Source organism: Bombus affinis, chromosome 4 (assembly GCF_024516045.1).
Source record: "Bombus affinis isolate iyBomAffi1 chromosome 4, iyBomAffi1.2, whole genome shotgun sequence".
In the NCBI taxonomy this organism is placed as follows: Eukaryota; Metazoa; Arthropoda; class Insecta; order Hymenoptera; family Apidae; genus Bombus; species Bombus affinis.
Genome location: NC_066347.1, coordinates 17,312,312 through 17,339,040, shown reverse-complemented (window position 1 = coordinate 17,339,040; position 26,729 = coordinate 17,312,312). Strand labels below are relative to the sequence as shown.

General features: G+C 36.2%; 2 protein-coding genes across 8 annotated transcripts in view; one reads left to right on the top strand and one right to left on the bottom strand.

Annotated features, from left to right (window-relative positions):
- LOC126915511 (myelin expression factor 2-like) overlaps positions 1 to 8,142 on the top strand; it is an 86,066-nt gene extending 77,924 nt beyond the window's left edge. Inside the window, exons 1-9 of one of the 3 annotated variants that reach the window (XM_050720246.1) lie at positions 1,832 to 2,233; positions 5,141 to 5,295; positions 5,374 to 5,719; positions 5,816 to 6,085; positions 6,171 to 6,417; positions 6,499 to 6,675; positions 6,896 to 7,152; positions 7,232 to 7,367; positions 7,484 to 8,142. In XM_050720246.1, coding sequence (XP_050576203.1) covers positions 5,696 to 5,719; positions 5,816 to 6,085; positions 6,171 to 6,417; positions 6,499 to 6,675; positions 6,896 to 7,152; positions 7,232 to 7,367; positions 7,484 to 7,539 — 1,167 coding nt within the window. In that variant the 5' untranslated portion in view covers positions 1,832 to 2,233; positions 5,141 to 5,295; positions 5,374 to 5,695 and the 3' untranslated portion in view covers positions 7,540 to 8,142. Of the gene's footprint in view, positions 1 to 1,831; positions 2,234 to 5,140; positions 5,296 to 5,373; positions 5,720 to 5,815; positions 6,086 to 6,170; positions 6,418 to 6,498; positions 6,676 to 6,895; positions 7,153 to 7,231; positions 7,368 to 7,483 lie in introns of those variants that run through there. The other 2 variants (XM_050720245.1, XM_050720243.1) reach the window with 2 other exon arrangements.
- LOC126915514 (lachesin-like) overlaps positions 1 to 26,729 on the bottom strand; it is a 478,988-nt gene that overhangs the window by 57,437 nt on the left and 394,822 nt on the right. The window lies entirely within an intron of this gene.

Below are 26,729 nucleotides of genomic sequence, written 5' to 3'. Positions count from 1 at the left end.
CCGCTATAACCTACACAAAACGCAGCTACCTCGAATCTCAACAAAGTAATAATTAATCCTAGTTAGTTTAACGTGCTACTTGGGTCGTTCCTGGATTCGCAAAGACGTCCGCTGAGCGTAAAAGGGGAAGAGGGCACATTATAGACGTACGAAACGCAGGACCGGTGAAACTTGCGTTATTAAATCCAACTACATGGCACAGAATGGAGCTGGGCTCGAGCAGAAGATCGTTGCCACACTTCTGCAAAAGCTGACTTTACCGACGAGGATGCGAGGCAGCCTGCCAGATATCGTCTCGCCTACCAAGAACCGAGCTCTTCGTAACTTTGTCCGTCTTCTGTGGTCTGTGTGTATATCAGCCCATTTGTTTCTTGTCGAGTAGATATTACATACGGTCGTTGGTATACCCTGAACGCTATTCGTCTTTCGATCTTATTAATGATTCCAGGACGAGTCTATCGAGATATGTTTAATGGTTTTAGCAATCGTTATATCTTTATAGGGGTTTATATTTCGACGAGGGAAAGATACTTTAATAATATTCATCCATCGATATGAAAAATCTGATGACACGATATACAAGTATATTAAATCTTTTGCTACTTGTTGGAATTGTTAAATTCTATTTGAGGTAGAAATTTTGCAATGATTCACATGCGAATGCTCTTCAGGCCGGATCGAAATCACTATAAATTCCCTTGTCGCCGGTTACATCCGTACAAAAGCGCAATTTGGCTTCATCAATCAATAGGAATAGTTATAATTTAAGTAAACTAATATTGCATCCCAATCGATCGAACCAGTAGATTCGAATCTGGAACAAGGTTCCTTCTAAAGGTCGAACAACTTAATCCTAAATTATGACTTCGCATCTGTCACGTTAGCCACGTGCCCGTGCATCGTGCCCAGCAACTATATACTTTGTCCATCGAATGACATAGCCAGTAACAAAGTGAGGAAAGAGAGGAAACGATAAAATATCTAACGTATTGGTATTTGAAATTCTTTTTCGTTCATTTTCTCGATCGTATATTTGGTTATTAGATAATTATCGGTAGTTTGTATTATTAGCTTCGATTATTCGATTATTGTATTAGGTCATCCCATAAGTTCGTGCCGACTTTTGTGTATACGTTTCATATTTTAAAGAAAAACAAGAGAACCTTTATCGAGACGGAATAATGGCCCCACCAAAAAAATGGGAAGAAGTTGTACAACGAGAGGGGCATTACATTTTTTCATGAAACTGAAAGGTATGTAAACAATCTTAACATATATAACCGCTGGAAAAACGGCACGAACTTATGGGATGACTTAATATTTATTTTATAATATCTTTGCATTATATCGTTGATCTGCAATGCAATTGAATTAACAAACAATTTCATATTTGAGAACACTAAGATGACATTGGAAAAAATTATAGAATTCTTTTGCTAGTTCGAATATATTTAGTTCTTCTTTCGTTTCGAAAAGAATTAAACGAATTATTCCATTGCTCCGATCCACATATATCTTAAATAGAATCCTGAACGATTAGAATGAATGTTCTTAATAGACTTTTCTACTTCTTTCGTACTACTTCGATAGTAAATATTTTTTAATAGACCCTTTAATTTAATTTAATTTGAAGTCGATTTATTTAATTTTATTGTACGTATATACGTAATTTTTGACAGGTTCCAATAAGTCATACTATGTTGTATTTGTCGCGTGAATGTTCTATAGTATCGTCATCTTACGACTTTTATCAATAATTTTTATTGTTTCTAAAGAAAATGCCATTACAAGTTCGGTTTTTGGCGCGTAACATTAACGCACTCTTCAAGCAACTGTTTTTCCAAGGAATTTCGGATTTGTTGCAAAGATTTTCGAGTATTTATAAAATGTGATACAGTTTATTACCAGAACACATATCTCGGCCTTCGGTAACACACAGTATAATCTCTAAAATCAGTTATATTGCATTTCGAGTATTCGTTAACGTTCAATGTAAATAGTGATACATACACATAGATTCGGAAATTAGTTAATTCGACACGATCGACTTCCTGCGACATAAACACACATCCCCACCCATGGGACATTTGAGAGACGAACGGGTCGCGGGGAGCGTCATTGCGGTGTCGAAAGTCGTCGCGTAAGGATCTGTCAATTTTCGTTGTTCGCGACGTATTAATTAATTGCGTAGTATCTTCACTCCTATTCCGCTGCCTTCGTATGCTGTTATTAGGTTTGTGTTATTAACAGTTGTTCGCTTATTAATTTATTATACATTATTATGACAAAGTTAAATAATATTTGAAACTCTTTTTCCTTCTTTTTTCTCTCGATCGTATGTTTATGGTTATTAGCTTCCGAATTAGAATTTGAAATCGATTATTGTTTCCGTTTCATTTTGATTACAATTCTAAATATATATTTGTTTTAAATTGGGGATTTTCTTTTGCGCAGGTTGCTCGACCATAGCGGGACGATAACTGGGAATTCAAAATAGCGTTTGAACGCCATGATGCTCAACAGTTAATTTGTCAGCTTCTCATGGAGATTGAGTCAGGTTTGTTAGAATAATAGAATGTTTTGATTATTGTAACAAAAGCAAACTTATACATACGTTTATATTATCTTTTCATTGGATCATTGGTAATACAATTATGTATTTATTGTATAATATTTACATATTTGATACGTACCTTTGCACTATGTAATTAATATGTAATATGATTGAACTAACAAATAATTGGTGGACACGTTTTTATTCGTCGGTTCGCTAAACGAAGAGGAAGTGCAATCGGCGTGTCACGAACAAAGCAATGCTCGTGCCGCAATTTTTCGTGCTACCGATTGCGAAAGGTGATGTCGTATTGAAAAAAAAAAGGGGAATAAAAGACCAAAGGTAGAGGCAAAAAATAAAATAGTGCCAGGCTGTGCAAAGATCCAACCAGCTTTGGTTCCAATGAAGTGCTATTTAGTTGGACTGCGTGTCCTATTACAGGCTCTCGTTCCGTTTTATAATGCAACGATATTTTCTGAACGTTGCCCGATAAATGAACAGCAATTGTTCCCCTGGTCCGCGTTTTCTCATTCCTTTTATTTTTCCCTCTCTCTCTCTCTCTCTCTCTTTGTTTCGTTATTCTCTTTGCTTCTTTCTCGTGCAATTTCCTTTTGAACTCGATCATTCGACATATACAAGGTGTCCTAGTAATCATGGTACGGTTGTAAAAGAGTGATTCTATGTGAAAAGGTAAGTCGGAAATATGGAACGAAATTTGTTCATACGACGCTTCGATTTCGAGAAAATTGAGTTGGAAATTTGTCAAGTGTACTTGAACTTGGCTAATTTCAGACTGAATAAGACTACATAAACGACAGGAGGTTATTCTACATGTGAAAATAAGTAAAAAATGTGGAACAATATTTCTTCACAGAAATTTCCAATTATTTTTTCACGTAGAATCATTTACTTACTGACTGTACTGTATTATAATTGTGGCACCCAATATATCGCGAATATAGGAGCGGCGAGTAAAACGATGCAGTTCGTGGCAGTAATGATTGGAGATGGAGTCACGCGATCAGCAATACTTTGGTTCTGGTGTGCACGCGGCCTTAATTATTTTTACCAACCTTTCGTCCCAGACAATTCGCTACAACTCCCAAGATAATTTCCCACTTGGCGAATTAGCTTGTTCGCGGCTCGTGCTTAACGTCCATCGACCACCGATCTGGCTGTTCCATGTTCCCGTTAAATGGCAATCCAATTGCGTTATTATCCGTAAAATGGGATTGCCTTTCGAAAGATCGCCGGGGCACTCTTCATCGATCGCTTTCGTTTATTCGGGATTAGTCGGAGAAAGTGGCTATGGTTATTTAAGATGGATTGCTTAGCTGGCAAGTGGTTCGAATAAGGTTAACGAGCGTCTTAGTAGCTAGTAATTTATAGTTACCAGTAATTGTCTACCGATTTGTTAAACTGAATATCTAATAACAATGGCATTAACTACGATAACGTGCAAATTAGTAACGTAGCTTGCTAATATTAATCATTGGTTGAACGTCTGTACGAGGATTATTTCTCGATGGAAAAATTGGAATAATTACAGTATGGCTCACGAAAGTACTTCAACACATACTATACAAAACTTTGATGTGTATATATTGTGTGTGTTATATAAAATATTCTGAAATTCTGTTAGCACTATAACGAGGCACGACTACCGTGGTTGTATCGATAAAAGTTGAAGTGAATCTGAAAATGTACGTAGAAGTTGAAAGGTATTTATTGCAAACATATATATATTTAGAAAACATTAGTATGTGCCATGGAAATGTATCTTAAGCATATAATAAGTATTCCATTAAATAATTCTACTAGAAAATTGTTCCACTATTTCTATTGGATATTATCTATTGGATAATTAATCGTTTAAATGCTTTCACAATTTTTGTGAGATATACCGTTGCATTAAATATATTTTAGCTGCTATGTACATTTTCAGATTTGTTACACACTTTACCAACATAATCATGGTTATCGTTGTATAGGATCTTCTGTTTTTAAGCAATTTGAGGAAATAAGTCAATATCTTACGATTTATTCTGTATTAAACATTTTACTCCAAAGTCGCATCAAAATTGGCATACAAAATCCTTTGCCTAAGCGATATAGGAATCCATGCGATTATATAAAAACTTTATACCAACAGCGAGCCTTAAATATTATTAAATCTAAGAATTCAACAATTTCAAAGTTTCCACACGTAGGCTGTTATACTCTCTATAAACATTCATAGAAAATTCTCGTTCCCACAATAACAATATATACCGATTGTTCCCCGCGTTATTGGATCATAAAAAAAAGCTCCCGGTCTCAAAGGTAACGTGCGCAACATTCATATTTCGCTTAGCAGTAAAACGATTTAAAAGACGCTATCGTGTGGATGCAAATTCGTCGTGCAGGCTTCTCCGGGCATGCTATTTACGTTGCGGATAAGCACAGATTAATCTTGTAGAAAGATGCTCGTAATTCTCACAAATCTATACTCTTGCATACGTTTGTTTGAACGTTGTATCTCACCAGCAATACGATATTTCTCTTTCGAACTTTCCCAGAAACATAAAAAGAATAACATTTTTTTAGCTTTATTTCGATCGCGCGAATAAGATGTATTGCTCAAATTGTTTGGCAAGGATCGCAATTACGCTTAGGACACTGATTGTTTTTAAGATTTCTGAATCGACACCTGTTACTTACTGCATTTCGTACCCACTGTGCTGCCATTCTCTATGTAATAGGTATACATATTAACAAGCAACAGTAAAACGTGTTTTTCCTTACACGCGTTAGTTCTATATAATCTTGTTAAATATTAGGGATCAAGTGGAGAACAACGAGGAGAGAGATCGAAGTAGAGGACGTGATCGTAACAGGAGAGCGGAACGACAAAATCGCATAAATTCTACAAGCCGTGATCGTAGAGAGCGAAACTATCGTGGTCGAAAAGCTTCAGATTGACGAATCTACGTATCAAACATTTCTTATGATTTTCGTTGACAAGACACTGAGGATTTATTCAGAACAGAAGTTGGAAAAGTTGCTCATGTTGAACTTTTTACTGGTGAAAATGACAAAGCAAGAGCTCGTGGTATTGTAGAATTTGAAGATTCAGACTCGGTAAAAATTACTGTAGAAAAAATGCATCGGTCTGATATTAAAAAGGTAGTTAGTATATTGTTATTTTTTCAACTTCCTTACAACTTGGATGGGTACCATGTAATCAGTGTTAAGGACATATTTAATATTTATATATTTTAGGACTTTGATGTTGAATGGGACAAATATGACCGATTAGCAACAGCTTGTAACAATGAAAGAGATCGTGATAATAGATTTATAGATCCGCCAAAGTCGCAAGGTGATAGGCGTCAAAATATGAATGCTCCTGCTGATGCATGGGATGGTAACGGCGACGGTGGTGGTGGTGGTGGAGATAGCAAATTTGGGAATACCTATGGTCTAGATACTCGGTTTTTAAAATCTTTAGGTATTAATGAACCTTTAGTTACTAGAGTATTTGTGACAAATGTAAGTATATCTTGCGACACAGTTTGTATTAAACTGATAAAGTAAGTATGTAAAAGTTTATTAAGTTGTTATTTTATATATTTAGCTTGACTACGCAGTGGATGAACATAAATTAATAGAAGTATTTAAATTAGCTGGTAAAGTACTATATGTTGAATTAGCAAGAGATAAACATGGAAAATCTCGAGGATTTGGAATGGTAGAATATGACCATCCAGTAGAATCTGTACAAGCTATATCGATGCTTCATAATCAGAAACTTTATGATAGACGTATGTTTGTGAGACTTGACAAAGTAAATGAACCAGACGTGCCACAAAAATTACCAGAAGGTACCTTCTTATTTCCTAAGAAATATTTTATTTTGTTATATAAACATATAAAAATGAAAATTGATATCAATTACAAAATAGGGTTACAGGGAATTGGAAGGGGTCTTGGGACTGGTGGTAGTAGATTAATCGATGTAGCTAGAAACATTGTTAATGTACAAGCAAATAATCCATCTATTGCGAATCCTGTTTTTGTTCCTGCGTTGGTTGCTGGTGCTTCTGGAGCTGGTTTAAACAATGTTGTGCCAGCAAAGTTAGGTGAGTCTTACTATAAATATAATATATAAAATAGGATAGATAGAAAAGCTGACAATGACATATTTATATACCTATAACATTTGTATTGACAAATTAAAATGCTGCAACTCTTCAAACACGAGTTCTTTGCTGAATTCGTCGTTAACAAATGAGTTGGCTTCTAACTTTAATAATTTCGGCGTAGCAGTTGGAGATTTGTCTAATTTACAAGCCTTTTTAGCCAATGGACAAGGCAACAATGCATCTGCGTGGCGAGACTTATCCAAAACGGACGATGATGTAGACTTTGGTGAAAACAATGCTCTTGATGGTTCTAACTTCGCTGGTGACAGAGATGTTGAGAGTAGATTTAACGGAGGGGACAACGATCGTGTTCCTGGTGGTGGTCTTGCCGGAAATGAAGGTGAAGAAGAAGGTGGGAACAAACAGAATACATATGGTCTTCGGCCGACATCAGACAGTATTCTTATAAAAAATGTATGTACTTTCCTTAATTTGTACACAACAACAAATACATGTGTATGTTTATTTATAAACATAAAGATAATTGTAACAGCTCCCATCAAATGCAACATGGCAAATGTTGAAAAACGAATTTCAAAACGTTGGAGAGGTGAAATTTGTTGCAATACAGAGAACTGGCACAGGCATAGTACAATTCGTATCTGAATGGGATGCTGTACGCGCTATGTGTATCCTTTTAAAGAATATGCTAATAGTATAGACCGGTTTTGTCTATTTAAGAGAATACGCATTTTGAATAACATGTATCGTTTTAAAGATTTTTCTTAATAATTCTTATATATAGGTATCATGAATCGGTCATGTATTGATGGTAGGACGATTGATGTTTGTCTTTACTAACGTACTTTAACCGTTCGATATGTTTCAACTGGTTCATAAATCCCGATAAACTACTTTCCAGATCGACAATTCTTATTATATAAATTATACTATAATCAGATTGCGAATGTTTATAGAGACACATATCTTTATTTATTTTTATATTTATTTCATATATTCATTACATCTCTATGAATCATATCTCTATGTATCATATTTTAGAAAATAAACGAATTCTTATATTCTCCTCTTTTCCTTATATTTTCGTACATTAAAAGCTTTCGTATGTGCGTAAACCTTCGCAGTTTATTAGACACAATAACCACAAAGCAATATCTTGTACATTATCGTTCAAAAGAATCGACTGGATCATCCAGCTTCGATTGACATTCGTAAAACCGCAAACGGTTATAGAGCAACTGGGGCTCTCAAACTGCCTTTAATCGGACACATACACTGTTCCACCGTTTCTATTAGCAATAAATTCAATCAGATCTTCCCCTTCGCGTGGTTGTAAAGTCTTGTTACTTCGAGGGGGAACGGAAGCCGACATACACTTATCCGGACCGGATCAACGAATGCAAATTCGCGTAGTATCACTTAATTGTTCTGTCGATCGGAAGGAGCAACGTTCAGCTGGTTAGAAAAGAGGGAAAAGGTCGATGGACACGAATTGCCATTCACGTTCATCTTGCGTGCCACCTTTTCGTCTTTTAGAATTTAAAATTCACAAATTCGTTGTGACGAAGTTTCACTTTTACATCGCTAAATTCTTTCCTAGAAATGTTTCTGCAACGTAGAAATCCGCATTGCTACTGCGAGGACTGATGTTTGCATCGTACACAGGTGTCATTTTGAAATGACAGTCTGTGCTTCTTCTGACGTAAATGCATTTCATTAATTTTGAGTGTTTTATATCGCAGTCAGCATCCTTTATTTATATAAATAGCGAGAAATGAAAAACACTCGGACTTTATCCTGTTTCAGGAGGAAAAAGAATCGTTCGAATTGCCGGACCAGATTCGAACTTTGATCTGTCCTTTACCGAGCAACTGCTGTTATCAATCGAGCTATCTAGGTCATCGACGTATTCTTTCTTTTTAAGTCCGATGCTCGAAATGGATGCTGTCTGCACTCTACTAAAACTCGTAAGTTCCCTTTTATGTGATATAGTTCTTTCCCAGCGGATCGTCGTATTTGAGTAGTTGTAAAACGCCGCGGTTATACTTTCGAATGAAGATGCGAAGAATTTACAGGCATTATCATAAAATTTCGAAGAATTCCTCGAACGTTATGCGATTCGTACATAGAATATAATTATTCTGTGGTAATTTTCTAATTTCAATTTTCTGTTCTCACGTTTCTATTTAACGAGTGTTAAAAAAATGAAGGTAATTTACAATCTTATCATTAAAATAGATAGAAGATTTTATTGAATAATTATTCGCAAGATTTTAATATTAGCAATACCAAATATAGAATACAAAGTCATAGAAGTTTGGTTCTATTCACACATTCACTGCTATCGAGCAGCAACATACGTTGCATTGATTGCTTGACTTATCTTTTTTTATATTCAAGTAATATGATGATACATTCGTCGCGGCAGTTTTTATGCGAACAAAGTATATCGCTCTATTGAAACAAAGATTAATCGTTAAAATAGAAATGTTTACGATGAAAACAGAATGTAACCCGAGAGTTAGATAAACTTGTAGTTGTATTTTAGTACTATTGATTGGGTTAGTGAATAAGTTATTGTTATTTTCATATTCTGTATAACGGTGTAAATTTAATAAATATACGTCCCTGACAAAATATATTTACGAAAACCCTATTACCATAGCCAGAAAGATTCAACAGACGAATTAGAGAAATAGAATCTAGTTCTGCAAAGAATGTTACGAAATGAACAAACTCTCTGTAACTCTGGAGGATATTTGGCACGTGACATTTCGTGAATACAATCACGTAAATCATTTTGAAATCTGTTTCACTGCCGGATTATCATTGAAATCGATCGATTATCCATACACCAGCATTGCTTGATTATAATCTAGTTCCTCGACGTTGGAACCCGAGATATTAGGGGAATTTAACTAGAGACCCGGTCATGTCCGAGATAGGGTTATGACAGCACGACAGGGATCACTCTAGTTGGATTGCTAATTGCTAATAGAACTATGAGTGAAATACGAGACAAGGGCAATGTCCCACATACGTTCACGTTATGACCTCTTCAAAGTAGTTGATTTAAGTTGATTTATTCATGTGGTGAATAAGCAATGAACGAAATCGCTGAACATAGATACGGGATGTATGTTAATGTTAATAGTAAGTAGTAATGGTAGGTACACTCTCGTATATAGCTCACAGGATACTTACTAATTTTAAACACAAATTTTAATAAAATGTGCCTGTAATAAGATCTTTAAACGATGGTATAATTTACTTTTTCTTGTAGTACAGCCGCTTAATACATATCAACTTCATTTCGTGATTATAAAATCCATTTGTATCTATTGCCTATTAAGGGACCCGAGATTTATGAATAATAATGTATATATATATTGCACGAGTTATTCACGTATACATCAGTGATGTCATATGTATCATTGTTTGAGAATTACTGTTCTAATCGTTTAAAGTTAGAAAAGTCACTTGTCTCTTGCTTCGGTATCATCAAAATTAATAAAAATTTAAACAACGTTCCCCCCCCCCATTGCCTAGTTAACTTCTAAGATTTACTACATGCAATCTAGAAGTATCATAATTTCCCTTTACCGACTCACAGCCCATCCCACACCCAGACGCAGCGTTAATCCGCCGCAGGTGGGCTTACGTACAATATCTCGTTTCACGGAATAAATCGAGCAGATAGAAAAGAAATGGCAGAGACCAGAGGGCAGAGGGCGGTAGGATAGAGTTAATTAGCCACGACACGATGCGACGAACTACTTTCTGATGTCGCATCGTGCACGGCTTAACCCAATTTACGTTGGCGAAAAGATAGAAAAAAAGAGGGTTTCGGGACGAGCGCTCGGCCGCGCGACGATATAGAGAAGGAGTTCGGGAACCAGGAACGACAGAAAGAAAAATGAAAAATAAATGCACCCACGACAACACGGTGCACCACCGAGCTTCCAATGCTTTTAACTTTTCCCATAAATTTATTTGCCCTCCCTTTCTCTCATTTCTACGTTTCTCTTGCGTATCTTGCCTTCCACCGTTCCTTCCATGCTAGGATACCCGGCGAACTTTCGTCAAGAAACATAGTTTCTTTTCCCTTCCTGCCACCCCCTATTTCTCCTTCGTTCTGCTTATCTCTTGACCATCTGTCTCTATTCCGACGCCTCTCGTCCCGCTTTTTGTACTTCTATTGACCTCCTTGTCTCGCGCCCCGAGAAGTCGCGGCACTCGAATTAACCCGTGATTCTTCGACTTAGTTGCTTGTCGGAAAGTTTTAAGCTGCACGCGACCGACCGGCGCGTCGTCGCCGCCAAGAATAAACAGAATAATATTGACGATGCGATAAACGAGCAGAGGAACTTGCTGAATAGCTACGCAAATATAGACATTAAGCTCCAGAACGGCATCGTAAATTGTGGCGAATTGTATTTATGTGATGTGTATAATTTAAAGATGTTTCCAAATTAACGGTTTTTTTATGGTATAAGTAGCATAATATTTCATTGCCGGGAATGATAAGATACGTATCGATGAGTGTATGAAAAATATATATCGCTACTTGACGACGATACTGGCACGCAGCAAAATATTTCAAATTTGCTTTTATCCAATGGAAGGCCTACATCAGTTTTATGTCAGAAGCAAAATTAATTACGCCACTGTCAATTTGGCCTTGGTTTTTACAACGCTGCCTCATCTTCTGGGACGCTACAAGTGGAAAATTGTACGTACTGCTTTTGTGAACAGCCACACATATTGTGCTAAGTCAGCCCTACAATATCGTGACTCGCGAAGATTTCTTTGTATATTTCAAAAAGCCTCCCCTCTGAAATTTACATTTTCTGAGTCGTGACATTGATGTAAAGCAGCCAATACGGTTCTACTTAAAGAACACATTTCATCTTTATACATGCCCTAAACTGTAACATCATATTTTCTACAAGAAAATTACATGTCACAGCTGAATGGTTTGACATAATTTGATGTAAAATAATAATATAACTTACACCAAATCATTCCACTTTTAGCTGATACCTACATTTTTCGATATCAATTTGGATGACAGAGATTTTGTGTCACAGTGACGGGGTTTCTCAGTTTTTCCAAGATTTTTACTACAAATGTATCATAGAGGATATTGGTGTCAGTACAAAGTCAGTCGTGAAATACGCGTAGCATACGAGATCTTTTTAATTAATGAATGCGCATAAAACAGTGCATAAAATTGGCTCAGCGGAGTGTGTCAGAAAATAAAACATCCGAAAATATGCTCATCGAAAGTTTTGAGCTTCGTATCAGAATAACTCTGAAAGTTGGAGTAATTAGAAAACTTGAACTTTACTTATTTGCATATTATGTCTACTGAATAATTATTACGTTCCTGGAACTTTAAATTTAAAACAAACTCCGTATATATTAACTCAAATTTTTCACGTCAGAAGTCGCAGTTTTATAAGAAAAAATGTATGTACATTTTTAACAGTGGATAGCTTACTGTTTAATTACATTCTTCTTTATGTTATGACGAGTTAAATCAGACCTTTTCTCACTCTGCTAGAACATCGCAACATCGAATATAGGATAATGCATTTAGATTACTGGAATTGAAAGACCGTCTGTTAGATCGCGCAGAATTCAGATGACGATGAAGATCTAGCGATCCAACAAACCTCATAGGATTTGTTGGATTTTTATTACGTCGTGACAAATTTCTTGGACTTTGATCAAATTCGTCGGAATTCCATCAGAGTCGTTAAAATTTCCATAAATTTAATCGGATATGTTACAACAGAATATTATTAAGATTTATGACTTTCTACTAAACTCCATGTTTACTTCGTCTAATGTTAATTATGTTTCTGAAATAACCGTTAAGAATTGGAAACTCAAATGTCATTCGATCAAAGCAGAAAATTTCTGTGTTTCGGAATTTATCAAAGTGGCCAAAGATTATCAATAACTTTAAATCTAATAAAATCATACTATTATTCTTAGAAATCCCATGGGTTTACTACAATCTCGCTATAATTAATTTTAGAGGTAATATTTGTATTCCAGTTTTCCGTTAATGTTTTCGAGATCTGTCAGCAGTTTCATAATTTTCTTGATGGCTAATAGGTTTCCTTCCACTTGCGATGTTAGCCGGTTTTGCTGAGTTCAGTAGATTTCATGGCATCTTGTAAAATTCGGTCAATTCCCTATCGAATCGAGAATCCGCCATGGTCTGCTAAATTTGTGGCTACTTCTGGAGGATCTGCAGAGTGTGGATGAGTTCCTGTGAAATTCGACGGGCTTTGAAACTGCTTTAATGTAATTGGGTTCGGTGGACTTTCTGCCTCATTTAGCAAATTTCAACTGCTTTCCAAATCGTGCTGCGCTTTTTCGTGATTGTTTCCTCATGCACTCAGTTACAGAGTGTCACTGCTACTTCAGGTTTCCAATAATCTTAATCCTCCACATATTTTTAAGTATTGTAGACATATTTTACAAAATAATTCTTTAGTCAATTCCTATGTAAATTTTGCTATTTCTTTTTTATAATGACAAATTCATACTGATTTTGAGATAAAATCCCATGAAATAATAATACTCTTTTCGTAAGTCATCGAACATTTGCACTGTTGCGCACGCGAACCTATAATTATATTTATAACTACAAACAATTTTTCATCGTGCAATGATTCTTCGTTTTCGTGAACATAAACGATTCCATTGTTCGGCTATGTGCGACGATGTTTACGAGAATTTCCAACATTGTGTAGATTAGAAAAAGACATTTTCACCGCGTAGTCCATGGGGTATAATAAAAGCTGAATGAGCGGTTCGTTCTGGCCGAGATGCTCATTTTCTATGCTTTACGAGTTACGAACTTGCGAGCACGCGAGATTGTCATTGTTACTTAGGATACCTAGGATACAGCACTATACTCGCGTAAAGAAAAATTAAAAAGGAAACTTTCACTGGTGTTCCTTCATTGTTAAAGCATTTTTCTTCGTGTTTATATGTATAGAGAAGATCAGGCTCATGAAATATTTATTTTAATAAAGACTAAATGTTTTCTTTGTCCAGTTCTTTAAAAGGTTTCTTCAAATTTGTTATATATATTATCTATATGTTATACAATACCGCAAAGAAATTTCTTTTTATAAACTTTATTCAAAGATAGGAAATTCTAACTTTTATATTCTAATATTTAGACAAAACTAATTCGAAAGAATTTCACTACCGCAGAGAAGGAAATGGAAGCAAGTAAATTCAATAATCATTTTTGCTTCAACATACCACGTTTCAACATATCACTTCATAGTCTAAGAATGAAAATGTGGTTACGTCAGGATTGAAAAGTTCGAGCTGTCTGCTCTACCTACCGCCGAGGTTTCCGTGTAATTTTTAACGGCAGCCTTACCACGGTACTTCTTACATGACTTTTCACTTAAGCTCGCCCGAAAACTAGGCGAGTTTAAAAGGGGTAGTAACGTTCTTTCAGGTCGCTTCCTGCGTCCCTTCCCCCCTTTTTTTCTTGTATTTCCGGTGGGTAAAACGGCGAGCATACACGAGGACAGAGGTAAACCCCGCCGGATTACTCGGGATTCCGTCCCGTTTCCGGTTGTGCCCTCCGTGACTCAAGAGCGATTGCATCGACCTTTTGCTTCTTTCTCAACCAAGTCACGCGCCACTCCTTTGACGTCTACGATACTGCTTCAGCGGAATAACCGGAATCCTCGTCGGATACAATGCTTTCTATCAAATACTTCCAAGTAAGATCGATTAAATCCTGAGAATGTTTAACGTTTTGGATCAGGCGTACCATCTATCAGGTTACCACTTGTCTCCCTGTTGTTGCTGTTAATAAACTAAAAAGACAACGGACCATGTTTTTTTTTAATATTCCAAATTAATTAGTTGTTAAATTGGTATCGAACAGATGGACTCGAATAAGGAACAACATTCGTGTCATTCTTTCATACAACAGGAGAATTCATTTGCATGTTGCTTTGTAAAATAAAAATTACTGTACGAACGTATTGGGATTTCTTTTCGATACCTTTTATCGTGTTTTGTTATGATATATGAATTTACAATTTTAATGGATCTTCCAAAACTTGAAGTTTAATGGAGAAAGAATTATGGATGAAGGTGGAATATAGGGTTTAGGAAACCCTGGTTTATAGCATTGCTGAGAATAGAGCGATTTTTGACCTGTCAAGGTTTTCGTGATTCGCTCGCTCTGCAGATTAGCTTGTTTCATGCTCGCCATTAGACGTGCGAAATTATTTTAACATAGTGCTCGTTAGGTCTTCACTGTGTAATCTGTGGCAAGGATATTAAAAATGATGGGTGATAGAATTGCTACACCACCCGTCGCTTCTTATTACGGTGTTTACAAAAATAAAAGCTGCTACTTAAAAGCATACGCAGTCTATGTACACTACAAACATGTGAATTGTTTTCATACACATAAAATCAATCAAGATTATGTTGCGATTTTCATATAATTCATCGCTGTGAATAAAAATCTGAATTATTGAAATTGTGAAATTCTAGATTATTGCAAAATTAATTGACAGAGATTAACTATGAACATTGGTTGCGAATTTCGGGTTTATTTCCATCTTCGTCAGTTACATTTAATTAGCTATCAAAATATCAATTATTGTTTAATCAAATCTACAAATCAATAATTACGTATATGAACAGTGAACTGACTAAAATTAAATTATTACGTTACGGAATAAGTCCGATCGCCCTTCAGTGTTACATTTTGTGCAATATCATAAAAACACATTTATGTTGAATGCATTGGACAACATACAAGTAATATGGACAAATATTGTTTATAATTGCATCATTTAATGACAGTAATGCAGGGAAAACGGACATTATGAATATTTTAGACCTTTCTTTTTGACATAGCAGAAATCTCAGATTTACAACGTGTGTTTAATATTAATATTAAATATGAATCTTTCTAACCAATTAACTGAGGGATTTAGTTTTATAAGTCTCTTATGAAGCTATGTCATGGAGTGCGTAAATGAATACAAGCGACGACGAGTGTACACGTCAAACGCATCGAAGTAAAGATTTGTTTAACGTGTATATTCGTCAAACGCAGTTAGCTGGTTAATATTTGGTAATATTTTTACGAATGATATTACATATTTCAAGAATATAAAAATATACATTTCGGAATGTTTCGTTATTTGAAAGGAGAAGAAGTTCCAAACGATAAGGATAAATAAATAGGATATTTATTCCATTCGTAAAGTATAATGAAACAATATAAACAAAATATATCTTATATGAAATATTTTGGTACTCTTTTAAAGAAATGCAAACGAATTAGTACACAATCTAACATCGGATCGAAAAGGCTGATCAGATGAATGGATCTGTGAAAGAAATCACTTTTCAAACGCTTGTTTAAAATATCGTGCCCAACAATAAGCAACTTGATGTACTGTGGCAAAAGTCACTCCAACCTATCAGAATTATCGCTTTTCGTTAAGTTAAGTAATTATCGCTTTAAGTTAAGTTTTCGTTGACAGACTCTTGGAAAATGTCTGCTGACAAGCAACATTAGTTTGCGCCCTGTATAACATATATTACGTTTACCTACGTAATCTAACTATGTGTACCACCATTGACAACTATAACACCTCTAGAACATACTGACAAGGACAGATGTGGACTATAATAATTCTGTCACGTCTTTGCAGAGTTTATCGATTAATTGGCACGTACCGCGCTTCTCTACTCCACTTTCTTCAAGTTTTCTTTCACCAACTATAAGACGAGCATTTCAACTATTTTCTGATTTCCTGTAACGATGCGCCCTGAAAGTGCATTTTATATGGAATGATTAAAAAAGTTCACTTTGTTCTATTTGACGGTCAACTGTGAAATACAGAGGGAGAGAGTTAGTGAGTGAGTGAGAGATAGAGAAAGAGAAAGAGAGAGAGACAACGAAACAGAGAACTTAATCCTATGGTACTTCGCGCGTTACGCTTAAGCTTTCCTAAAAGTTAGCAGTTATTTTAATATTCATGAAGATACATCCTGGACAACAACGGAGAGTCGTATTTGCGTCATAGAATTATGATCTACATTGGGTGCCACGTATCCGAACACACGGTTCCGTTATGCAACTATTAAAAAATCATCTGGCTAATCCGGCGCGCGCTTTCGTTACCGTATGCAAAGCAGCTTTTCTTACTTATTTATACCTGATCGCACTTCGCGTCAAGTAATAATAATTTTCATCGCTTTTCCCTTCTAAGCTATAAATGCTCGCAGCATTAATTTCTTCGGTGGAAACACGCATTTTAATGCACGATGTCTGCGTCATGTAATTGTCGATTTTCCTTTCCTTTTATTTATTAAATTTTTTAAATAGGCAGATTTGAATGAAAGGTTTTCTAACGAAGGAAAAATACTTTATATAGCAAAGTATTCTTTGTTTATACAATTACATCGTATATGTCAGGAAATAGGAGACTTTGGAAATTTGTTTTCTATCGCTAAGATTTGCATTTAAAGGTTCGTTAGATATGAAATCTCAATAAGATAAGAGTCCGTATACTTGAAGTAATCGAAAAGGACGTGTATAGCGATAATTTAACAATTATAGATGTCACAAGTTGTTGATTTAGAAATTAGATGTGAAAACTACCGTGGCTAATACTGAGCCTATTTAATATTATTTCTTCGATTACGGTCGATAGGATGTGTATTGTAAAATGATAATTGTATGAGATTTGATTATAGTACAAAATAGATAATTTAGTTGGAATTATATTCAGATGGTTGTTATCAATACACTAAAGCTTTTGTGATCAAGTAGGTACTTTAGAATTTCTGTTCTATGTATAGGTACAATTAGATGCTGTATCCAATATACCAATGATTTACGGTTATTGCTATCTAATGGTAACGGTATATCTGGTACAATTAATATTCACCTGTAGTCGTAGTTGGTGTAATCATACTTGTATTGGAATCTGATATAACCATTGATAGTAATTCTATCAATTATTGAATTTATCGCGTATCAAATTAACAGTCGCCAAAGAAGTTCGAAATTAGTTTCAATACTCTTCAATATTGTTCTAAATTAATTGTTATTTCGACGAATTATTTTTCTATGAAATATTTTCCGGATATATGCCATTTTTTGTCCTATAAATTGTTTTTCGCGTTCCATAAATTGGTTTCGTGATATAATTACAACGGTAGATGTGCTTCGCATAGGTGTTCGCGAAAATACATGAAAATTTATAAAGGAAACGTACATGTAGCTCGAATAAAGCGGAGCGTGTTCATGCAGAAGAACGATGAAGTAAAATTTGAAATGTAGTATTTATTTCAGAAATAGCTAAAGCTTTCGTATATATCGTAGAATAGCTTTCCAAGAGCTGTTAAGACACCGCCAGAGAAACGTACTCTATCGAGTAAAAAATACCTCTTCTCTCTTTTATCTCCGTTTTACTCCTTTAAGGATGCAATATCTTTAAAGCTGTTGGATCATTTCAACAGATTTTAAAAGGACACTTATGTGTCAAAAAGGAACGCTGTAACTCAAAAGATACAGTTTTATAATTTTCGCTCGAATCTAAATTCGCCTCTTTGTAAGTTGAGCAGGGCATAAGCCTGAATTACGTTTCTATGCATTTGTATGGATAACGTTTCTAAGCTGAACCCAAGTCGGAATCTCATCCGGCATTGGAGATATTGGAAGAGTCCGTAACACACATTTTACCCCTTTCCATGCCCTTAGGGGTTGAATTAAAAAAAATCCCTTCTTAGTGGGTGTTTACGTCATGAATGGAATTTACTGCCCGAATTTCATGTTTGCTCAGGAGTTTAGACTGTACGTTGACAAGAGTCAGTCAAGAAATTCGTTACTAGATAGGTGACGAAAAGAATTCGTGCAGTCTCTGAGAATAATAATTTCAGCACGCATAGATATTCTCTTACAACAAGTTTTAGACATTAAAATAATTGTCCTCGCAATTTATGACTCTTTTTCGACGAGAATCAAATTTGTAAATTCCGCTTCTATAATGTGTTCTAGCACTAAATAGAAAAAAATTACTAATTTCCGCTTGAATATCTGCTTTATTGTTAATCGTATATGATATTATCGCGCCAAGAAAAAATGATAATCACCGAGAGAAATGTCATGACAGTATGAAAAATGAAGTAGTGTTCCCCATTATAAAGCACAAATTTTCTCAGAGGTACATTTTGCAATATGAAATCTTGCGTTATCTTATAAGAACAACAAATATATAGATGAATATCAGACTTCGGCGGTGATATAAATATTTGACCGTAAACAAAGCAATTTATTTCTTTAGAGTATACTTGTGAAAAAATACATAGAACAAGAATGATAGTGCTGAAAGAAACCAATGACGCTTAAGTATGTTAATACCATAATGGGGGCTACTTTCAACGAACCATTCTTTTTCACAGTGACAGGCGAATGGCGTATGGAGAACACAGACTTTCGTTGTTGCTCCTGTAAAGTAAGATTACTGTTTGACCCACTTCGGTATAATTACATTCTTGCATTTTCATGCATTCATTGTGCTCTACCGGCGAACGTGTACTGTGTCAGTGACTTTTAAAAACTAAAAAGGATATTTATTCCCATATATTATGAGCAAAACGTTTTCTCAACCATCGTTGAATTTGATAGGAGTCTCCTTAACATCGATAAATATCCAACGAATCGTGAAATTGTTGGATTTTAATTTGTTGGTGAATTGACAATCTTGTTATACATAACAAGCACGCTAGCGAACTAGAAGACCAAATAAAGCGTAATATTAATATATATTTATAAAGGTTCGTAAAATATTTAACGTTTACCGTACAGAGTACACAGAGATGATTGTAAATTGCACGGACAAAACGATGCGCTTCTCACAATTGGCTGCCCGTGGCTCATTGTCCTTTTTTCCGCACCACCTTCACTCGGCGTGCAAATATTTCAATATAATTGTTCTTTATCTTGATTAATTTCGTTTATCATGATAAAGCGTGAAGTATTTTCCACGCGAAATTTCATATCGTTGCTATTTGAGGGACGTGAAATATGAATTTTCCTTCCTATACAGCAAATATTCGCCATAATCTCTCCTGAGCTTCGAATTCCGTGGCATTGTCGTAAATTCGGTTCCCGTAACGTTCAGGCGAGATATCAATTGCCATTTCTGACCTTCGATACATGTTGCGTATAGCGTTACATACGGGGTCGAGCATCGCATGGAGATTTACGAGTGCCATACGAACGATCAGCTTGGAAATGCCGGAAAAGCCTCTGGGTATTTACCATCTCCTCTTAAACATACATCTGCTACTCTATGCATAGCGGTTAAAAGGGCTGTGTCCTTTATCTTTTACCAACGGAGAGCAAAGGTCGTGGTTACAGGTTCAATATGGTGACAATAAGCTGGTCGATATGTTACGCGTATATGGTATATGTATCTCGTTTTACATTGTTTGCTCGTGTATCTGTGAACGTGTTCAACATCGGCGAGATGTCTACCAACGGACCATTTGAAGTTTGATAATTGGATTTAACACGTTTCGTGCTCAAAGGAAAGCCAACGTTTTGGGAGAAGTTTCAACTGGAATAAGGAAATTATGTTCGAGGCGTTAATGCAATATTCCATTAGCAATTTTATTCTGTTAATATTTTACCTGATTAAATCTTATCTTTTAACGTTACAAGCTAATATATCATAGCTGAAATATTTCCATCTAAACTTTTCATTTTACATTTATATTTATTATAATTCAATTATTATATTGTACATAGTTTCAATACGATTTAATACTTAATTATATGCTGGTATGTTTTAAACTATTAATAATCAAAGCTGTGTGTTTTCCTCGAAATACCTTCTTCTTTCTATACACGAATTTATTAACTATAAATTTCATTATACTTTACCGCTTGAAAATTCTTCAATTATTAGTATCTCCCTTTTTTCATTTTATCTTTTATGCCGGTTGTTGTCTAAATATCTCAAATATTATTATTATTATCACTTTATACTCTTCTATAGCATTACTCATATCGTTAAGTAAGACCACGTGAATACAAACGAATATTTCACATCCCTTATGACAATATTCCCGGAGTAATCTCCCTGCGTTTCAACAATTTCCATCCTCGTTACATCACATTTCTCGCGAATTAATTAGCGTGAGAAATCCAATATGCGTGAGAAATTTTGTCAAGTCTAACAAAAGTAAATCGTCTTATAAAACGGTTAAAAAGCGGTCACGCGAAACGTCGCTATTGTTCCTCTCGATAAAGGAGCAAGAAAAAACTGAGCAAGATTAACTCGGCCTCTATTACACGGCGAAACTTGCAGCAATAATGGTGATCCAGTTTCGCCGCGGTCGATTCTGTCCGATGAGCTAATTAAATGCAATCGTTTAATTCTAATTGTTCATCGTTGCTCCGATGGAGAAAGCCGAGGCATGCGAAGCCCGCTAATGACGAACGTTTTACTTATTAAACGTTGGCTGGTGAATAGCGCCGCCAATTATGATACCAAACGTTCATTTCGTCGTTCATTGGTCCGTTACCATTCTCGAAATCAAACGGTCGGATACGATGTAATCGACATAGGCGCACACGCGTTCGAAGGAAACGCGTTGGAACAGAAACGCACCATTTGCATTTCGAAAACGATGTAAATTGCGTTCAAAGCATGTCTGGAAGGTTATTTTCGGGAATATAAGATTCGCCGTTACACTGCATCAGAAAATGGTCAACGTTTAGCCGGATGGTATTAATTAATGGGCGGTGTAACGATATAACGCGATCAAGCGACCCAATTTCCGGCGAAAAATCAATAACGCCAGAGCTCAACGGCGGTTTCGACGTTGTCACGCGAGTTCGCCGCGTGCGCGACCGCGTTTATGCTTTTTCGAAATAATTTCGCCACCTCAAAGCGAGTCATCATCCCTTGAGCGGTCGCTAACGAAGATTTAATTGCTTTTACGGCTGCAAGGTGGACGAGCTGTAGCGTATTTTTTTTTCTCCCGTTCCTTCTCCTCGTTGTTTTTGTTGCGTTGTTTGGTTTTTTGTCCGTCTTTTCTTTCTTTTTTCCATTTTTCCTTTCTTTTTTTTTTTTTTTTTTTTAATGCCGCGACGAATTAAATTCCTCTGAAAATTTATACCGCCGACTCCCTTTGATACGTTGTACCGAGCGACGAGCGCGTAATTTTCGCGGAGCGAATATTTCGTCCGCGCGATATTAGCAGCGGTTTCGCACGCCAGTCATCGTCCATACCTCGTAACGCGTTGTTGTTTTTTTGGGGAGAGGTCACGGAATTCAGCTTGTGTATTCGATGAATTTTTTCATAAATTTCGCACTCCCTTCCGTTGTCGTGCTTTTAATATCAAATGCTTGATAGATTGAAGCAATTCGGTTACGTTTTCCAATTGCGCTAGAAAAATGGGGAAATATTGAGAGTTTCAGGTGGTCTTAATTTGACGGATTATACATGTAAAAGCTATATTTCTCTTTCTCTCTCTCTTTGTCTCTTTCATTTTTAGTAGAAACGTGATTAATAGAAGAATAAACGCGAATATAGAGAGAAAGGTCCTTCTCGATCATTATTTATCTTGGTTAGGAACAAAAGGGTTAAGCTTTACAATCTCAAGTATCAACCGCCATGGATTCGGGCTCGTTAATTCCCGTTTCCACTTGCCAGACAAAACAGCAGCTTGCCATTCCCTCTAAATGGAACAAGAGAACAAAAACCGAATAAAGGTAACGGGGGATAAAGACACCGACCGAGACAGCTCGTGTTCTAATGGTACCGCGTGAAAAATGTCGCTCGGTGGCCTTATTACGCGGCCGCTACGAGCGAAAGTAAGCGGTTAAATAAATTATGTTCGCCAAGTTGCTCGCGAGGACAAACGCGCGTAACACGGAACAAGATTACAGGAGACAGTGTGGAATCGACCGCGGAATTAGTTTCGTTGTCCGGTTACAACCGTAGGTTTTACGTTGTCGCGGAAACGCGTCTGTGCTGACTGGCGTTACGTGACCGAAATTTCCAATATATTCGTTCATAAATTTTCTCACGATTATTCAGCGAAATCCCTTCGTGAATACTTCCTGAAATATGATTATTAAATAAAAAGAAAAATCAATGATACGAGTGCACGCGTGATATAACCTAATTTTGCCGCGATATCCAACCTGTTAACACTTTCGTTGCTATTGCCGCGTATGCTGCGTTTCATAAATTGTTTCCATAATGGTCCCGACGCAAATACTTTTGTATTTCATTATGGCGCAGTGACGTTATTTGGTTTCGTTAATCAACGGTTTTCCTTACTGATTTTTTCGAATAATAATTAACGAGGCTGGATATAATAATATTTTCTGGCTAAGTAGCAGTGTATTGTTTGTAGAGAGGAAAAATTAACTTGAAAAGCAGCACTTGATAATGAATAGACGGTGAATGTCCATATACTTGTGAGAAATGTAATATTGTACAAATGTACGGAATATACATTGTATGCAAAAATATGTAAAATAATCATATTAAAGTACTTGTTATTATCGTTTGGCGATTGTATCAATATAAATGAATTGGGATTAAAACGAATTTGATTTATTAAGATTTAATCCGAGGCAATTATTTTACAATGATAAAAATTAGAAAACAAGAAAGGGCGAAAAATATTCGTTTCCAATTTTATTGATTTCTCTATTAAATAATACTGATACTAATGAAAACAAGACGACAAGTCAATTATGATATTTCCTTCGCTTTAATTCCGTTTTGAAAATTTCTTACTGCCGGAGAAATATGTCAAAACGTTTCCTTTAGAAAGACAGGAAGAAGGATGGGGCGCTGTAGTACAGAGATTGTGGAAGAACAACTTCAAAATTTCTACCTCGTACAAATACATTTCAGTTTTTGAGTTTGATTAAGTTTAAGTTACATTATATAGTTTGTTAGCTGAGTTGGAAAGCGTAGATACCGCGAACGGGCCAGCATACGAACTGAAACAAAAATATCCGGCCAGAAGTTGTAAAACAGAAAACATGTACACGTGTACTATGTTCCTGACGCTTGACTGATTGAGAGTAGTTAAAATTTCAACTCAACTTCCACCGCATCGAGTCACGTTTCCCGTACGTATGTAATAATTATTTGTTGAAAGCTTGGAAACATATTTTTTGTCGTTCCTATGGCATGCGTCGTTAATCAGATTGTATCCTCCTGTTCAGTAAATAAAAATGAAAGTACGCAAAGTTATATTACAAGCAAAATGATAAAATGCTTTTTTACCACGCTTTCTATTTATTTATTTCGCTTTCATACACAGGATGTTCACGCTATCAATTCCAAATATTTTTCAAAAGTTTATTCTATTTTTTAGACACGATACAATGAATCGGTTTTTAAATTTGCCATGGTTTTTATCTAATGAAAACATCGTAAATATTTTAAAATATTGGTAGTCACAAAATCCTTGTTACGTTATTATTATCTGTCAATAGCCACGACAGATTTTTTAAATCTATCCAACTCGTCGCATTACATATAAAATATAGAGAAACTTTGCCCTTTTGTGTTCCTCCTATAAATTTAGCGTTAATGGGAAAAAATGTTGGCAACTAACCTCGTAGACACCGTGCATAGACGTTAAGCGCTTTTACATTTGCCTTTTCGCTAAATTGCTTCCGCGAAGCGTAACCGAATTCCTCTTGCAACGTTAAGGAGAAAGAAGAGACAAAGTTGCACGGGAGGAAACGAACTTCACCCGCAAAGCTCGAAATTTTTTTTCCACCATACGGTGGATGGAACATGTCTCTCGTTTCGTATCGTTGAAATTAATTCGGTATTTGAATCTGTACAAACGTGACAGACAGGTGAAGTCGGCATCAAATATCATTTCGTTGTTCAAACGAAGTGCTCCGCCGATCCAATAAAAATAACTTGGTCGCGCATGGAAAAGCTTTTAGCACGAAGAGCTTTTTGCTTCCACAATGTGATATAGATTTCTTTGTGCCGTGGTCAGCCGCTGTGATTCGTCTAGAAGCCGGGGCATGAAACTTTTCACGTTGAACTTCGTTCGAAACTACGCGCCTTTGTACGCCTTTTCCGCGGAGAGGAACCTGCCCTGACACCGGAAACAATCTTTCTCGTGTCTTTCTGTTAATTCGATGTTTCTTGAACTCGACCGAACTAAATTTTGAAGAGAAAGATCGAAATATTCCCGTTCGATATAGCCAATGATAAAATATGAACAGAGCGAGCAGAAGGTTGACAATTTTGATGATTATTAATTTCCTGAGAAATTTAATTCTTGAGTTGAGACTTTGATTTGGAATTTGGCAACTTTGCATGTAACAGTATTGTATCGCGGCGTATAAGCTTTGAAGCCGGAGGCCAGGCTTAATTTATGGCCAGGTTAACGTTAGGTCTTCGAGAGGCTCTAATGTGAAAAGCTTCTGCAAGCTTTGCAGTCCTGTGGGATGCACATGTTTTGAAGCAACATAGTTCGCATGAGTTAGTGCGTCATAAATCACTGTAACGTGCATGTAAGTAATAGAAATTCTGTTGAATCTTCGTTTATGTTCTTTCCACCAGAAATTAGTAATTCGTGTGACAGGTCAACTTGCCATTTCTAGATAGCAAATCGTCGATAACGCTCTCTGCCTTATGCACTTCTTATAATTATTAATCTGCAAACTAGTTAGAAAATTTCTTTGTTAATATTCAAACTATAAGATCAAGAAAGGATTATTCTAAATAATCCTTTAAACCAGACATAATTTCATCGTGTGTCAATTTTATCCCCCATATACGCTATATAATAAACGAAAATAGTTCGACTAAGAATAAGTATAAAACATCTTCTCCGAGAAGAGAATCCTATCGGTAGGTACATGGGAACGTTAATAACCTTCGACTCAGACACCGACCAATAACTTATCGGATTTGGCCGACGCGCCGTCGACTACACGGGCTTACCCTTTTGAGTCTGCGTGGCACGTCAAAGTCGACATAATTTCATTGGATCGGAGAAAACTGCGGAAACACTCGACAGGGAATCAGAGAGAAACAGAGGGAGAAAGGGAGAGAAACTGGAAACTCGGTTATAGGAGAAGGTTTTCACTTAGTAAATTGAACTCCGGAAAGTTATAGTCTCTAAAGCCGCTACTCCAGGACACTGGGAAGACTGTTTCGCAAGCGCAATAGGACACACTTCGTACTCGGTCGCACACACACGCCGAGGCACCAACAAACACCAGAGTCCAGAGAGGAAGAGGACAGGAAATGCGTTCCACGAGAATGTCCAAATCATTTTATATCTGGTGGTAACGGAATCGCATGATGATGCGCGCTTTTGAATCCGGGATCAAAAGTATTTCGTTACGAAATGGGACTGCATAATTCATTGTCTGAATGTTTCATCAGCCAGATTATTCTTACTGTTCGCCACAATGTGGTCGTGTGTACGTTCGTTGCATCCCGCAAATCATTAATTATTCATTTAACTGCGAGAATTTTTGATGAATCCGTCCTCTTACATCAATTTTACGTTCCTCGTTTCTCTTATCGATAATTTCGGATCACGATTCAAGCACCGTTCATTTCTTTAACGATATCTTCTCGATATAAAAAATGTATGCATTGGCAGGCCTGTTAGCTCTGAGAATATCTATACTCCACGAATTCATACTATTTTGAACGCTAAATAAATATACGTCTGACCATCGAGGAACTTCTGAGGACGATATTGATTGTATTAAGGTTTCCAAACATTCAATAAGTCTCTCACGATCCTGTTTCACTATACGTTTACTGAAATGGAGGAATATTCCTAATAATTAAACAAGAATAATCTACATTTAATAGATATCGCTGCAAAAGATAACATTCATAGTAAATTTAGGTCACAATCGTGTAAGGGAAGATACATCGGCGCGTCGTCTGCCGCATGTCCAATTCAGTTTTCAGGGTTG